The following is a 17,446-nucleotide window of genomic DNA, read 5'->3' as shown; positions in this document are numbered from 1 at the left end:
TGAGCAGCACGCGAACGCGAAGCAATTAATGTCCTCGGCAGTGCCGCTCCTCGCCCGCCCGGAGAGCCCATTCACATCTTAATTTCCGCACCAGCCGCTCGCCGTGCGGCCAGGGCTCTCACGCTTGCGGTTCCCGCGGAAGGCTGAGCGGTGGCCTCCAGCTAGTTCTTCCGACAGACTCCAGGCAGCCTGTACAAACAAACCGAAGCGCTTATGGAAAGCCGGCGCTCTCCCCCTCTCCTGCGCTTCCCCTTCCGTGTCCCGGTGCTCGGAGCAGCGCCAGAGACCGCTGCCCCGGGGCCGGACCGCACGCTCCCGCGGGGCCCGTCTCGGCGGGGCAGCGACCCGCGGCGGCCACAACTTCAGCGCCTGCGGCTCTGGCCGGGGCCGGCCCGCGGCAAAGTTACCGAGACGCCTGCCTGAGATTATTTTTTTTTTTTTCTGATTCCTTCTTCTCTTCCCCGCGCGCTGCCCGCGAACTTTCGGCGCCGTCCCCGCCCGGCACGGAGCCACCAGCTCCTCGGCGAGCAGAGCGGCGCTCGGGGCAGCGGGGCGGGAAGGAGACGCGAGCGCTCTCCCCTCGCAGGCGGCGGCCGCCCCCGAGCTGCTGTCGGCGGCGGGGCCCGGCCGCCTCGCCCTCTAGCGGGGGACAGCGGCGGCGCCGGCGGCTGGGCGTGACTTTCCGCGCTCCCTTCAGCCCGCCCGCCCGCCGGGGGGGACCGCGAGTCAGTCAGGGAGCCGAGCCGAGCCGGGACCAGCGGCGGCGCCGGCCGAGGAGGCTCCGCGAGTAAAGGTGCCCCCCCGGGCACCGGGGGAGGCGAGCGGCGCCCGCACGGCCCCCGGGGCAGCAGCGCGGCCGGAGGAAGGCAGACGGGTGGGCGGCCGCCGGCCACTTCGCACCCTCTTCCCTGCCCTTAAGAGCGGAGACGGGGCGAGGAGGGGAGAACAGCCCGCGGAGCGCCAAGTGTGGGAGTCCGGCTGCCCCCTCCTCGCCTGCCCCACTGGACTGGAGGGGGGCGAGAGGGGCGCCTCCTACTTTGGCAAGCACTTTGTCACTTTGCTGGATTCGGAGCAGGAAGGGCTGGAAATATGGGGAAAGTTGGAACTTGCCTGGTTACTTTGGCCGGACTTTTGCTGGCAGCGGGAGCGCAGACGTTCACAGGTAAGGAAGGAGCCGGCTCGCCAGCCCGGGGCCGGGCAGCCTTCCCGGGGGCCAGGGCGGAGGGGCACGGGGGAGCGGGGCACTTCGGAGGCGGTGGCGTTTGGATCGGGTTTTTGTTTTCTTCTGTATATCTTTTTTCTTTTTTTCTTCTTTTGCTTTTCCATCCCCATCCCCCTGACGGGTCTGACGCTTCGGAACCGCTGCGTCGATGGGGTGGAAAAAGTGTCCCAAGGAGGCAGCGGTGCCGGGATGGCGCTCCGCTGGCGCCCCTGTGCCCCGATGGAAGGTCGAGAGGCTGGCGGGGCTCGGGCAGCCCTGGGGCAGGACTGGAGGGACGGGCGGGACCCGGGCTCGCTGCGGCGTTTTTTCCGCCGCTGACTTCCCGAAAGTTTCCCGCTGCCCCGGCGCGGGAGGCGGGGGGCCGAGGTGAGCCGGTCCCCGCTGCCGGCAGGGGCCGGAGGGCTTTTGGCGCTGCCCGGAGGGGCCGCGGCTGTGCCCGCCCCCGGTGCCTGGGCGCCGGCCCCGCCGCTCCCCGCCCGCGGCGCTGCCCGCAGGGCCGGGCGTGAGACGCCGGGGGGAGAGCCCCGGCCCCGCGCTCCCTGCGGCCCCCGGAGCGACACCTGGGAGGGCAGGGCAGGATCTGCCCGCGGCTGGGGGTGCCGGCGTTCCGAGCCAAGAGGAGCCCGGCGAAGTGCCCCATCAGCGCCGGCGGTCCTCTGTTTCCCGGACCTGCAGATGGTTATTTTGGTCTCGAGTCCCCTGCCTGCACCCCTGTCCTATTTATGTGTTGGAGAAACCCGTAATTTTAGACAAAAATTTGGATTGTGAAATAGTTCTGTGTGCTCCACTGCAAAGAGTAACTCCGGATTTTTTTTTTTTTTTAATTTGTTTTGTTCCTAACATGAAGTTAGTGCAACTGAAAGCACGTTAAATTGAAGACATCTGGTCCTCAGCTCGTGCGAAGTGTGCTTTGATCTGATGGGAAGCAGTCCTTCTGACTCCTTGGTGCTCGGGCTGCAGAATAGTTTACATTTTGCACATTATATGTTGCTTCTATGAAGAACTCTAGCTAAACCAAGTTTATGGCTGGGAATTGGTGGTCTGGTTTAAAACTTCTTAGAAAAAATTAAAATTCTAGCTTTATGTTTGGTTCCAGGGACCTCTTGTATACGCAGCTGGATTTCCCCTAGCTTCTTGAGAGCATTTTTACTGTAGATGAGACAGAAGATCTCCAAGTAGAAAAACGTTTTGTTCCAAGGTGATATGTAATAATGATGAAATATTTTCCAAACTCTTGTTAGAAGGAAGGTATGCTCTGCAGTGAATTACCAAACTGGACTCAGGTATATTAGCTCTGCAGCTCATTAATGTTGGAAGTCTAGTGTCCAGACTTTAATGGGAGCATTTCATTTATTAAGATAAATCTGTAACTCCTTGTTGACCTGTGTGAACTGTCTTGCTTTTTGTTTAAAGTTAAGCTGGGGCGACTCTTCTTCTGGATATTTAAATGGCTTGTGCACGCAATGTGCTGATACTGTGCAAGGATCAGCACTGAAGTGCTGTTCGTGTTGCTGAAGAACAATCCCACATTACTGTTTGATATGTATCCGTTGTATTCACTTACCTGACACGCTGTGGAGAGAACAGTGCTATAAACCGCAACAATTCACCAGTGACTTCTGCATACAGTTATTCCAAGGGTGCAATTCCGCACCATCTGAAGTACTCAGTAACGGAGGCTGCTATTCACACATTTCAGTGAGATCGCAGAGGATGGCATGGGATGCAGAATCTGCCCAGCTTTCTCCCCGTATGTGCATATGTATATGTTATGTTAAATATTGAAGGTAAAGATTATTTGTGAAGATGCATGTACAGATTTTTTTTTTCTTTTTAGTATTGATTCTTGGCACAACATTGATGAAATTTCCATTTTTGTACTTTAGCATATGAAGCTTGTGTCTGGGTATCATTTTTGCTTGGGGGTAAATGCTGTTTCTTTTGTGAAAACCTTGATGTATTAGCGTCATGGAAATTATATGGCAGAAAAATCCATCTTTGAGTTGAGTAATTATCTTTTGTAATAGCTGTCCCTTATTGCAGAAGGGAGTTATATGACTAACCTATGAAAAGTTTAAAAACAAACAAAGAAAAAACAAACAAAGCCTACTCCACAGATGTTCTAAGCAAAGAATAGCAGTGTGTCAATTACGTGCCTGTGGCATTTATTGTTTCATTTTTATTTTTGCCTTTTTCTAAACTGACTGTTTTGTTTCACAAAGATTGGTTCTAGTGTTACGTTCAGCTATTGTCTTATTTGAGTTTCTTACTTAGAAAATAATCTTACTGAAAGATCAGATCTTGGCTTTTTAAGGCCTGGGAGCTTTCAAGTAATCTTTTGAAAGCAGCTTAACAGTTAATAACAATGAGATTTTCTCTGAGTCCTTAACTGAAGATTTTAAAATTCTGGATTCATCAGTTCAAGAAGTAAATGATCTCAAGAATTCGAATTCAAGAGATACTACTGAAAACATTGTTTTAAATGGACAGTGCTGCTTATCCTAAGTTTTTAAAAGTAGCTGGACTCTTTCTGCAAGATTAGTTTTGGGTTTGGGTTTTTTTACTATATTTTAATTTCTTTCTGAGAAACTATAGCACAGCTAATTTAGCTGGTTTTGTTTATAATTTTAGCAAAATGTTCTTAAGTTGGTCTCGTGTGAAGACTGAATGCTAATATTACAGAACTCCCTGGTTTTCAGTCATAGAAAATGCCACTTTACTCCACCATGTTCCTCCATCCACCTTCCTTGGTAGATTTTTCAGGCTAGGGAAAGCAATTCACTCCTGTAAGGGATTTAGGTCAAACATAGAGATAAGGGAAGTTAGAAGGGACATTGTAAACTTAAGTATTTGATCTCACATAAAATTAAGGGTCTGGATGGGCTGAGTTCTGTCAAATAAAAAGATGGGGAGCTGAAATTGAAAGCAAGGAAATGTGTAGTAGAGCTTGGAAACTTGTTTTTATGAAGGCATTCGTATTCAAGTAGATGTAAATGTGCACACAGCCTGAATTCTGAAATTGGTGTTTCTTGGTTACAACATGACTCTTATGGAGGGAGGGCTATTATTAGTCTGTTATATTCTTTTTTGCTGTGAAAAGCACGGAGGTTGTATATCAACGCTCTTTTTATGGCACTGGTTTAAAAAGTTTTAGTTTTTCTCTGAGAAGGAATGAGTCCCATTGCAGTGAGACGGTTGGACAGACTGGCTAAAAATGCTTGTGGGAGGCTGTTTGTAATGAACCAGGACTACTGGCAATTTTGAAGAGAAGAAAAGGAGGAAAACTGCTGTGCAAAACTTGAAAATTAGTTTTCCTAGTGAGTAGTACAGATTTTACATAAGGAATAGTAATTCTCAGGGTATTTTGTGGATTAAAAATACAAAGCCTTGCACTCTGAATAGATGTTGTGCTTTAGATTCATCTGTTCATTTTTGGGTGTAGGCACTTTAAAAAGGAGGATCACATTTTCCAGAAAAGAGAAGTAGGGAAGAAGTTTGACATGCTGAAGTTGAAACTTACTGTGATCATGTTGATGTTTGGTGACTGCAGAGAAAAGAAAGAATATAGGTTAAGTCTTCATAGATCCTATCCTAGCTAAAATGAAGCTCCTGGCAATGTCTAGAAAATAAGAAGTTTCTGGTATAATTAACTGTGTTTAAAGAGATTTCTCAGAGTATTCAGAATCTCTGTTTGAAAGTCTGTAATAGCTAGTCTGATCACTTCAGCAACAAAGAACTCCAAGTGTAGTTACACCTCACTTTAGCAAATTCTGCTTTTGTTTGTATTGTTTATTCCACCCACTTTTCTTTCTCTCCACACATCCATCAAGTCTATATTCCTGCATCTTCCAAGGGAAGTAACATATGCCAGCAAAGATGCAGCTTTACTGGTGGCTGATGCAGTTTGTCAGCTCATCTACAAAACTGCTCCAGCTCCAGGTCATAGCATGGACTTGGCCTCACTAAACAGTGAGAGCTGAGGGGGAAGGATCTCAAACCAAACTTCCTGCTGTTAAGAGACTTTTGCTGCTGCTATTACAGCTGTTAGGTGAATAGGTGAATGACTTGATTTCTATTTCGCATTTAAGACTATTCATATTTAAAATACTCCAGCAAATTAATGGAAGCATTTTGAAAAACCTGCTTTCTAAATGTGATGGTTTTTAGTTTTAGTGTTGGGTTTTTTTTTTTTTTTTTTTTTTTTAATTTTTTGCAGTTATAACAAATGAAATAAAGTTTGTGTTACCATGTAAACTGGGATGTACTTCGGAATGTGTCAGGTAAAAATGAGTCAGGGCTTCAGAAGTGGCCCAGTTCATCAAAAAAGAAACTGTGGTGGGTATGGTTTTTTAAAAACTAATTTTATTTAGCTGTTTTGGTTTCAAAAGATAGTAATGAAACATCATCAGAAGTTAAAAATAAATCTTGCAAAATACTGCAAGAATACTGGGTGCAAAAATGCTATGGTGTTCATTTGGTCTCATGATTTAGGTTGTCAGAATTCATGAGGAAAACAAATCACAGTGTCCCGAAACAATATAAGCACAATAATACATGAAATAATAATATCTTCGGTCCTCACAGAAGTTGCTAGAGAGACCAAATCCCCAGGCAAATCACAAAACATGTTAAGGTAGAGTGAGCAAGCTTCTGAACTCCACCTCGCTAATGTCATTTGAGTGTGACCTGGAGACGTGTGAGGATGGTTTATTTCTCATGTGCGCGCACCCAGAGCCTGCCTCGGTCAGCGAAAACGCCAAACTGGCGAGTTGCTGGTGGCCAGGCCAGTTTTACACATTCCTGCTGAGACCACCCCTTGAGTGTGCATCCTTGGATTCAGCTGGGGGGGGGAGGATAATAACTGTAGACTTGATGGAACAAAGTCCAGTGATGTTGCGGGGTCACGATCAGTGAACTGATTTCACGTGTTGCAACTTCATACTAAAGGAACGGCTTTTTGAGAGGGATATCTACAGTGTTTAAAGCTTGTTAGTATCACTGTCAAACACTTACTTCTATGCTATGTCACTAAATTCTGAAGATTTTTCCCCAGGAAATGGCATGCAATTATGAACCTTTCAGCTCACAATTACGACTCTTGTGTAAAGAAGTAGTAGTTTTGAAATTTTTCCCAGGAACAAACTGTTAATGTGCAAATGCAGCTGATTTATCTGCTCATTTCCTTTAGGAAAAATTGAGAATCTTTTCCTTACTTTCTTTAATTTCAACTAATTTTGTTGATAACTTCCAGTTCTCTTATTTCTGATGTGTAATGTTATATATTAAAACAGGATTTCGAGAACTGAAGCCAATTTGGAGCATATGGTCATATATTCAGGAAAAAAAAAAAAAAAAGTAGCAATAAAAATTCCTATGTCAATCTGTTCACCCAAATATATTCAGATACTTCTTTCTGAATTTTGTCATGTCTTCCAGAGTTTTGCCTGCTGTGATCTGCTGCTGATCACTAGGTGTAGCTGCATCTCTAAATCCATTTTTCTAAGTGTAGAAAGAGAAAGGGCTGTAAGCTAGGTTTTGTGAGAATGTAGGTGCATTTGGAGGTGGGGAGGTGTGAAAATAGATGGATTTTTGTGACTTAGAGAATCTTAAGCCATTGGTGGCTTGTTTGCATCAGATTGATTACAATACGAATGAACTTTTAATTACATGTAAAAAGGCTGATTTCAGTATCAGTGCTAGAATTCAACAGAAATACGAATGAATGTTCTAATACGACAAAAATGCATAATAAAACACATGAAACTGCAGAGAAATTGTCAGGACTTTCCTAGTGTTTTAAATACAAGAATTATCTCTGCAGAGATTTGATAAGTTTTTCTTTAAGGATTAATCAAGATGATTAAGATATAACCTTAACTTTTGTATGAGTACATGTCTCCTCACAACCTATTAAGAACCTTTCTGATCCATTTTAGGATAATTATCTATGCAGATGATGTTGCTGTCAGTGGAATTCAGTTCTCCTTTTCGCATTAGGAGGTGGTGTGTTGGTTTTCAGGCCATGTGGCTTCCACTAATGCTATGAGGAGGTACAGAGGGTGTGGTGCCATATATGCTTTAAAAATGAAGGGAAGATATTTTTGTGCCCAGCTTCCTGAGAGTAATAACAATAAAAATTAAGGTGTATTTGCCTCTAAGCCAAACCCATGCTCAGTATCTGCAGAGAATAGGAAGGAAGTGTCTCAGCCAAAAGTATCTGACTCAACAGTGACCCTTTGCCACATAAGGAGCAATGATAGGAGAAAAAAAAAATAATGACCACAGTTGTTCAGACAAAATCATGCCAATATTAGCAGAAAGGAGTTCTGAAAAAAGGTTAGACTTAATGTGTTTTGGGAGGGGGAAAAGGTGGGAAAGAAGGTATAGCATTTGCTGGAAGAATGGAAGAGATGAACGTTACTAGAGAAGAAGATGTAAAAAAAATACTCTGAAGTCTAAAGGGCAGCTGAATTACTTGTGGAAAACAGAAGTGAATTTATAATTATTCACGTTTTCTTATTTTTTATGATCTTAGTTTTCAACACATTTCTTTTTAATAATTTATTCAAGGCTCAGATATGTCTTCTGACAGTTTTACATAGCAATAGTTGATTATCTTTACACATATGATTAAATGTAATGATGTCAATTAATCTTTAATATTTTTCGGTGAGATGGTGTAAATGGTGTAAACCCAACATTTTGCTTACGACTCTTTGTTTTTCCCCTCACCACCTCCCATGTGTAATCTACCTTGATTTAGAATAATAATTTTTGGTTAGAGTGGGATTTTTTGAGGGGTAGATTAGCTTTTTTATTGCTCTCCCTTGGTTTTTTGTCTTTTTAATCTTCTTCACTGTTAAGCTATTGTAAATATCTCTTACAGCATTTTTTTTGTTAATCACTAGAAATGTGTTTTTGCTCTGGAATAACTAACAGCTAATTACCTCTTTTATCACTTCAGCTCTTCATCTTCTTGGAGAATGAAATAGAGCATCACATGCCTGTTTTAGAACAGATTTTTTTTTATTTCCACCACGCATATTTTTGGGGGATTTTTTGCTTGTTTGTTGTTCAGCTTCTATTAATGTTTAAGGCACAGTTATTTTGGGGAAGTTTTCAGAAAGATCATGCTTTATTATCTTGAATCCTGTCACATCTTTTAGCCTGAACTATAAAATCAGGTATGATTTAGACTATTTATAAATAATGTAGTGGATAGAATACTTTTGTCAGTGGACCTTTGTTTTAATTCTGTAGCACATAAATGTAGGCTCATTAAGTGAAAGAACTGTTTATTTGTACTGATAAGATTCTGACATAAGATTGAGGAGGATATTACAGGAGTTTCTGTTTACTTTCAGGTTGATAAATAGTGGGTCAGTAACCTAATACTTAAGGTTTGCTTGATAGAGTTGTTGTTACAGAAAAATTGAGTGGCTATTCAAGTATTTTTTTTCGGTGAATATACATTAGACTGAGTAAATAATTTCCGCCCGTGCTATGTGCACTTATATACTTGTGTCTATGCCTGTAATATATATATTAGTTTGTATGTCTCTGTCTTAAAGTTGATGAGTTACTACCAATTAGCAGACCTTTGCATTTTTCGTGGTGTACTTGACGTGTAGAGGTAGTGGCAGGGGTGTTGTATTTTTTTTCTGCTCTATGGCCAAATAATTCCTTCTTTCGGCAGCTGATGCTTAGTCATCCTTCTATGGCAGATGCAGTAGTTTGTGACAAATAATAGACATCTATATGCACATCTTAAAGTTTTGTTTACCAAGTCTACATAGTTTCTGAGGGTAGAGTTTCTCACAGTTTCTGAGAAAAAGGATCTCGAGTTTTGAGAAAAAGAGTGTTACCAGGTTACATCTCAAGGAGAGGTGACGGTTTCCTGAAGAGATGCACATTGTGCTCTACCTGGATAGAAACTTCTGCTCCTCTCACTTCTGTTATTTTTTACCTTCATGGCTTTTTACTGTTCTAACAAACAGTTCAGCGAACAGTTGAAAGCAAACATGAAAGTCAGTTTCCATCTCAATGAACTGTGTGAGGCTCCATTGCAGACATAACTCTTTCCTCTGTAGCTGCTTAGTTTAGTACAGTTGCTTTCTTCTTATATGATTTAGATATTTGTTTTGTTTGAAAAATTTCCTTGTTGCTTCTTCCATCTTCCATCCTTGTCATCCACTGTGAGAAGTCCAATGTTTCCTAACAGCTGTATGGCCTGCTCAGAGTGTGTTCAAAGGTGTGGCAGAAACTTGAAAGAAAATATTTTTGTTTCAAGGTGTTTAACACTGTTTGCACACCTGTCGGGACTATATATAGCATATTGTAATTGCTGTGATGTTTCTGTCAATCAATGTCATTCAGGAGCAACAGGGTTCTGATGATTAATTTGGAAGTTAATAGTGCTTCTATAATGTAATACCAGTTTTTATTTAACTTTTTTAGGTAAGTCATGAAATCTTAACCAAGGAAATGTTTTCTCTCTGTGGAACTTTCTCAGCCTAGTGACTTACCTGGTTCTGCATTGGGATGACATTGCCTAACATAAACCACACCCCTGGAGGACACCACAGAGAAGACATACGTGTGTGTGTGTGTGTGTCTGTGTATACATATATATATTTGTATGCATTTTTTAAAATCCTGTTTTAATAGTTGCAGAGTGATCAGAACTCCCACATAGGTGTATGAGATCCAGATTTAACTCTGTGCTCTTACGTTTGACTGTGACATCTATGAGGATCTTCATAGCCTGACTTAGCTGGGATTTCTTTTTTTTTCCCTTTTCCCATGATTGAGCAAGCTGTTAAATTTCCATTTACAAAACATTAAAAAAAAAAAAGAAGGGGATAGCTCAGAACCCCAAAACGTATTTAGAGGAAATCTACAGCAGCCACTTCTCACCACCTCTAGCTTCAGTTTTCCCTGGAAACTCAAAAACATCATTAAATACTGTCACATGTTTAGGAGATAGGAGCAGTTATGGACGTTTCTAGGAACCACAGTTCTCAGTGGGGTAGTTCTTATGTTAATGACTGAAAATAGCTATAGCCTTTTTCCTTTAATGTTACCTTTTCTGAATTCCGCAGAGTAGATGAAGATTATTTTACAAAGCACTGCATTCAACACTTTAATATAAGCACTTTACATAACACATCACTTAAGCTTTTTCTTTTTAACTTCTGCAGAGACAGCTTGATACTGAAGTAATTCCTCAGTTATGTAAGATAAATTGTTGTCCCAGTAATAATTTTGACGCACTGTGCGGCTGATGCCCTTTTTACTCTGTGAGAGATGTCATCTTGACTCTGTCTTAGCTCAGGGGAAAACCTTTGCAAGCAACTTTCTAAGTGGGAAAGAAGCCTTTTGGGATTAGGTCTGTGAGCATCACAGACGTTGCGTAGAGAGACCAACAAAACCAAAAGACAACTGAAGTTAATATCTATTTAAAACCTTAGAGGGTGAAAATGTGAAATGGAAGTCTTTATGTTGCCCGACATTATTACCTGCTGTTTATGGCAACAGCAAAGCACATGGATTGAAGACCGCATAGAAAGTTCATGAAGTGTGTTTTATGTATTTTTACTTCAAGAATTGTTGTTGGAATTGCCTTCCTAAATTTAGGCTAGTAAGGGATTTATGTGAATTGGTGAAGGACTTTCATTTGTGGATTTGGAGAACGCTGGGGTTTGTTTTATTTATTTAAGAGTGTTTGAGACAAGCACACACCCTTTAGAGCAAATATGCATTGGAATTGCATAGGGCCCAGGAGCCCAAGACAAGCTGAAATTCACTCTTGACAAGTAAAACCCCTGATTTCTGCAGCAGCCGTGCACCACCAGCAGATATGGAAGAGGGTTTTTAAATGAGTCTTGCAGAAGCTTCAGAGCTGGATCTTTATATGTACAGTTGCTCTTCGGAAAGTTTTTCCAGGAGAATCTGGTACTTCTTTGCATCCTGAGTTTTGGGCACTTAAATGTTACTCTGGAAAGTTTTTAACCATGACCACAGAAAGATGTAAACATAAAAAAGCCTTAAAGTGTTCTTGAAGTTGTAGCCAAGTATATAGCATAAGGCTATTCATGCAGGGAGATGATGTGGACATAACCCCTTAAAAATAATTTTCCTCGGCTACTTCTGTTTTCCATCACAGATAAACATACTGTAGTGCCTGTGGGTTGATTCACTGGCAGATCATTCCTGACTGTGAACTTCAGCCTTATTCACCTGTACCTTCCTCTGTCATGTAGTGGAATTGGAGTGTTGAAGAGCAGATATTAATTCTGACTTGGAGTAGGGGTGAAGCATATGTTCAGACTGAGAATTTCAGATAAAGACTGTCTGGGCTTTATCTAGCTGAATGGCCAAGGTCAGCTCAAGGGGAATTAGGGAATGTAAACAGTGCACGCATTGTCTGCTTAGTTTGAAATTTTTTCTCAGATTTCTACAGAGAAACACATACAGCCTTGGAGGCCTTAATTTTTGTTTTGGAAGGTATCTGTGATGACTTGGTGATGAGTGGAAATGGAAAGCAGCAGCTGTGGAGTTGTTCTGGCTTCAGTCAGAAACTACTTCAGAGGTTTTGCTTATATGGATTGGGTTAACTTAGGCTGCAACATGGAAACTTGCATTTTAAAGCTGCATTTTTGAAGTTGCTGATTGCATGTCATTTCTGTTGAGCCCATTGCAAAAAATGGAACCACTTTCTGATGTGTAGCCCAAACGCCAAGACTGCAGTGAGTACTGTCCATATTTTTGAATTACATTTAATTTCAAAATTAGCATAAACTTGTGGTTTCATGGATAGGTCCACAGTAAACCTCGTTCAGGCACGCAGGATGTGACATGCTTGTTTGCTTTCAATGCTCCTAGTGGGTGGATCACAACTTTTCGAACAACAGTTTGGGAACCACTCCCTGGCTGTGAGTGAGAAATCTCACGTTTCCAGAGCTCAGTCTGTTGCAGTCTTCACAAACTGCAGAGTGTCACACTAGATTTGTAGCAGTGAAAAATTAATTTTTGCTTGTATGCCAGGATTGAAAAATGTGTATTTCTAGACGTTTGGGAGGAGAACTTCGAAAAAAGGGATCTGGATGCTTGAAACTGGCTTTGTGTAAATATGTGACATTCATAAGCAGCCCCATTCCCATGATTTCAGTACTTTGACTCTGCCCAGTGGTCTAGCAATAAAAGAAAGAATTGGCCAATTATAGTAATCTTCCAGAGCTGTGTACTGTGGAATTTTGTGCAGGAGAAGAGGGAGGGTTCTTACCTGCTCTCAGTTCTAAAATTGTATTTTAGTACAATGTATTCCACAGCAAATATAATACATATTTAACAAAGCTGTTAACCACCAGGCTACCTTTAAGAATACAAAGTACTTACCTGCTACCTCCTGAGCTCTCTCCTCTGCATTTTCACTCTTTGTGTCAGCTCCTCATCACTATGTTCCACAAATAGAATCATGGAATGGCTTGGGTTGGATGGGGCCATGCAGATCATCTAGTTCCAAAACTCTTTTCATGGGCAGGGACACCTCCCACTGGACAAGGTTGCTCAAACGCTGGCCAACCTGGCCTTCAACACTGCCAGGTTGGGGCATCTGCAGCTTCTCTGAGCAACCTGTTGCAGTGTCTCACCAGCCACACAGTAAAGATTTTTTTCCTAGTGTATAGTCTAAATCTACTCTCAGTTGAAGCCATCACTGCACTTCCTGATGAAGTGGCCCTCTCTGGCATCCTTGTAGGCCCCATTCAGGTTCTGTAAAGCTGCTTTGAGGTCTCTGTGCAACTTCTCCTCGAATAATTTGTGCCGTCCTCTGGGCAGCAGTGACTGAGCTGGGGAGAGAGCTGAGCCTGCGGGGTGGCGGCTCTGATGTGGACTTCCTGTGTTGCTGTGGGGCACTTTTGCCCTTACAATTCGGAGAAGTATGTGCATGTTTTCAGAAGGCTGCAGAGCCTCTGGCTGGCTGTGGTGGAAGCTTGAGGATAAAATTCCTGGCTGCCTGAGTATCGTTAGTAACAACTTTGGGGGGTTGCCTTTTTTATTTCTCTTTGAGGCAGATAAGACCAAAATGACACACATGACAGCAAAGCATGTGCTTATGAGTAAGTACTGTGAATGAGTGAAGTCTTGCTTTGCAGTGAGTGTGTTCATACTGAACACTTGATAGCAGCAGCAGGCAGTGCTGGTGGGGAATGAGATACAGCGGCCAGATCTCAATTTCAGACCAGATGGACGTTGTTCATAATATTATTTGGGTGTGAACAGTTTTTACTAGAGTGTGAAGTAAACTGACGAAGATTTTTTTGTTTGTTTGTTTTCAAGCTAAAAAGAATTAGTAATACTGGCCCTAATTATACAAACATAAGTTTAAAACCTCAAGATGAATGCAGTCAGTTTTGGGCGTACTGTCAAAATAATTGGAAGAATCTTCTGTTATTGCAAGTAAATCAGAACATAAGTCACCATTAACACACCAATACTGGCATTTTGTAGAAATGTAGTTACATGTGTAGTTTTCTGGAAATTGGAATAGCACTTTCCAAACACAGAAGTTGAAATTTTAATATCTTAGGATAAGTAGAGTGGGTACTTCCCTACCTTTGAAAATTCATTTGGAGTATTCTTCTGTGTGAGCAACGTGCCATTAAGAAGCCTGCTAGAGATACCAGCTCTTTTTAAAAATCTTTTGGGCACTCTTGGTGGGAGAATATGACAAAGAATCTTTTATTACATATGTCTGCTTCTATTCTTAATAGAGACAGAATAAATGTGGTTTGCAAAGATTTGGAAGAGGGTTACTTCTTTATCAAATATTGCAGCCAGATATTGTATAATATATTATTAAGTCAGCCTTGGGTTGACTTAGGTTTGTCCATGCTGACTTGTTAATTTTGGCCCTCTAATGCATATGCAGTGTATTTTACACTATTGGTACAAATTTTTACTAGTGAAGATGATGGTTTAAGATGAGCTCAAAAGTTGCCACTCTGTACTTACTGTGCAAATTATTATTGTGGTTCCTACTGATGGAATTTCAATATATGAGCAGGCTGCTGGCCATGCTCACATCATCCTGTACAACGCAATATATGTTGGCATTAGCAAAGCTGAAGTGGTCTATTAAAGCATTCAAGTTCTCACTCCCGTATTGAGAGCAGCAGATTCCTTCTTAATCCTCATATAGCTGATGTCTCTGCCGGAGTGTTAATAGATAGTCTAATTTGTGAGCTAAATTACTAATTGTATTATGAGCCTAAACCTTATTAAGCCTTTTGTGTAGAATTAGATCACAGAGCTTTGGGAAGCTGAATGCTGGTTGGGTTCTGTTCCCTCTCTTTAATGACAGGAGGAAGTTTTACTGGAGTCTTCAGCACTACATAGCTCTCAGACTGCAGCTGATTTTTTTGTTGGCTTCTATGCTATCAACAGAATCATAACTTTGAAAAGCAGCGTGCCTTTTAAAAATAGCTGAAGGTTTCCAAACAGGGTCTCAGGTATCCAAAAGCAGTAAGATTAGCTGAGGTGAGGCCGTGATTGGGACTAGAAAAGGATCACTGTGATCTTGTGTACACACACTGGGTGCAGGCCCACTTACGTGGGAATAGTTTAGAACATTGGAAAACAGTGTAATGGCTGCAGCTGTATAATGGGATAATGGGTGTAGTAGAGGTATGTTCCTGTAATAGTTCAGGTAGATGAACTCCTAAGTCACTTGAGTTATTTTTGTTTCTGCAGATACTCACTACCCATCTAGAGATGGAAAATCTCTACATGCCTTATCACACAGCTATGCCATAGATTTCACGAGCACTCCTTATCTGTTTCTGTTCAAATATATCTGTTTTCAGAGGTGGTTTGTGCTCCCCACTCTGGGTCAGCCTGCTAATGCAGCCCAGTTGGGGATGGAGCAAATTGCCTCCAGCAATGAATCAGTAATAAACAAACAAAGTGGGGCTTAGTGGATTTTGACATCACTTGTGATGAATTTTTATGTTGATTTGGAAGGTGACAGAAGTACTGCGCCTTTGATATAGGAATATTGCAGTCAGAGCAATTAATTTCCTTTAAGAGAAAGTAATTTCAGCTACTCCATACATTTTCCTGTGCATGCACAAGATAGAGTTGCAGTGATACAGAATTTTTACTCTCTGCACTTAATACACAACAGAATTCTCAGCAGTTGTGAGAAACTGGTCTGTTTCACACCTGAATTTCTCAGAGCTCTGTATGTACTAAATGGCTTTGCTTTTTACTATTGTAAATTAATGCCATTTGACTTGCATGGATAATAAATGAAAATAATATGCTATATAGTTTGCATCACATCATGTTATGTTTTTAAAGAGCTTTTTCCATTTCTGTTCTTGCATTACATTTAGTGTTTCTGCATCGCATCTAGTAATATACTTTTTAGAGTATAGTAATAAAAAATTGGTGTCTGTCCTATGAGAGAGAAAATCAGAGGCTTCAGCATTGGACTGTTTGAGAGAAACCAACATTCTCTCGAATTATGTACTGTGTGTTTATTAAGGTATGGTGAGTAGAGCAGCCAAAAGTCATTGCCCGAAGATGATTGTTTTCAGGTGGGTTCTGTGGAAGTCTGAATTTGGTAGGAGTTTCTGTCTAACTCCCAAGTTTATTTGTTTTTTTGAAGTATTTTGGTAGGTGAATAGTTTTTGAGGGATTTTTTGTTAAAAAACTCGCCTAGTATTCACTTAATTAAATACTGTATATCTAGAGATGAAAACTCAAAGGCTCTACATTCTAAATTTCTGCTGAAGAGGGTTAATCATGCTGAAACTCACAATTGACCTTGTCTATCTTTTGGTAGCAATTGCAACTCATACTGGCTTAGATTTGCAGGTGAAATAGTTTTGGGATCCAGGAATAAGAAAACTTCAGAGGTTTTTGTTTTTGCTTAGTCAGAGGCATGGCTAGGAATGCAATGACTATTCCAAATCAGGCTGCTGTTTCTGTAGAAGGGAATAATGCAGGTCATTGAGGCACACACTTCATTAAAAAGGCTGAACTAATGTTATAAACCATAAAGTCCCTCATCAACTGATGTCCTGGGAGGGACTAAAGTGATAATGCTGTGCATCTATTCATAAAAACAAGTTAATTCCTTCATCTCTAGAGTGTGTTTAAAAAGTGTTTTTTATAAAGAGTGCCTTTCTACTCTGATTTTGTTAAATAGTCTTGGTGACTTTTGTAGTCTGGCCCTGATGGATTTATCTGTGGGGCATGTTTGGTTTTGGTTTTCTTGCTTAGGATAACAAGTGGTACTGAACATCAGTAGCATTCTCGTGGTGATTTTCTTCATGCTCTTTTTGTACAGAAGGCCAGGAGTTTGTTGGTAAAAACATCAAAGTTGTATATATGTGCATTTTCGTTTGATCTAATACACTACCTTTTTTAATTCTGGGAAGGAGGATTCTTCAGTACCTTTAATTAGTGATTTTGAGAGTGGGCTGCTACACAGCCATGGCTGGGAGCTGCACTACACCCATCCTTCCAAAGAGCATCCAGCCCTGCAGAGGCAGAGAGAAGCCATTTGACTCATACTTTCACACTTCTTATATAGGAAACAAATGCTAGAAGTAAAACCTTAATCTTAGAAATTAACTTTTAAAAAACACAAATAAAAAAATGGATCGGACATTCTTCACCAGTTTTGTGGGGTTTATTTTTCCTTCTTTCTTTTCCTCCTGTAAATAAACTTAGGTGATTATGAGAGAGGGGATGGGAGGACGGTTGTGAGATAACTACCTGCTTTACAGTGCTAATTATGGTATATATTACATATTAATAGGGAATTTTCTGTTGCCACAGGCAGAATCTCCCAGTGGGAGGTACAGGAGAAAGCTGTCTCAGTAGCAGGGAGGGATGGAGAAGCCTGGCTGTGCTCTAGTGTGTGGTGGCAGCACAGGAGTTCCTATTGTTCACTGAAGCTGGGGGGGCTGCTCTGACAAACCTTGGAGCGTTGCATCCTTGCTGTGGAAGAAGCTAGTGCTGTACTGGCTCAGAGAGCTGAGCTCTGAGCGAGAGAATTTGTTCCAGAAGTTTTCCAGGGATTACTACCACTGTCACTGCGTGAAATGTAGGGACAGTTTGTGCATGGACATGAAGCTTTATAAAAGCATTGCAAACTAAGAGCTTTTCAAGGTACATTTAGTTGTGGTGCTTTTCTGCTTAGGTTGCTTATGG

At 41.7% G+C, this 17,446-nt stretch overlaps 1 protein-coding gene across 7 annotated transcripts in view; it reads left to right on the top strand.

Annotated features, from left to right (window-relative positions):
• The first annotated feature begins 348 nt into the window (after positions 1–348).
• Positions 349–17,446, top strand: part of PTPRM (protein tyrosine phosphatase receptor type M) — a 440,879-nt gene continuing 423,781 nt past the window's right edge. For 4 of the 7 annotated variants that reach the window (XM_066329240.1, XM_066329214.1, XM_066329205.1 and 1 more), the window contains exon 1: positions 349–1,162. In XM_066329240.1, coding sequence (XP_066185337.1) covers positions 1,090–1,162 — 73 coding nt within the window. In that variant the 5' untranslated portion in view covers positions 349–1,089. The remainder of the gene's footprint in view (positions 1,163–17,446) is intronic. The other 3 variants (XM_066329249.1, XM_066329232.1, XM_066329223.1) reach the window with 1 other exon arrangement.

The sequence above is a fragment of the Sylvia atricapilla genome, chromosome 1 (assembly GCF_009819655.1).
Source record: "Sylvia atricapilla isolate bSylAtr1 chromosome 1, bSylAtr1.pri, whole genome shotgun sequence".
Lineage (NCBI taxonomy): Eukaryota > Metazoa > Chordata > Aves > Passeriformes > Sylviidae > Sylvia > Sylvia atricapilla.
The sequence above is the reverse complement of the archived record's forward strand: the minus strand, read 5'-3'. Positions and strand labels throughout refer to the sequence as shown.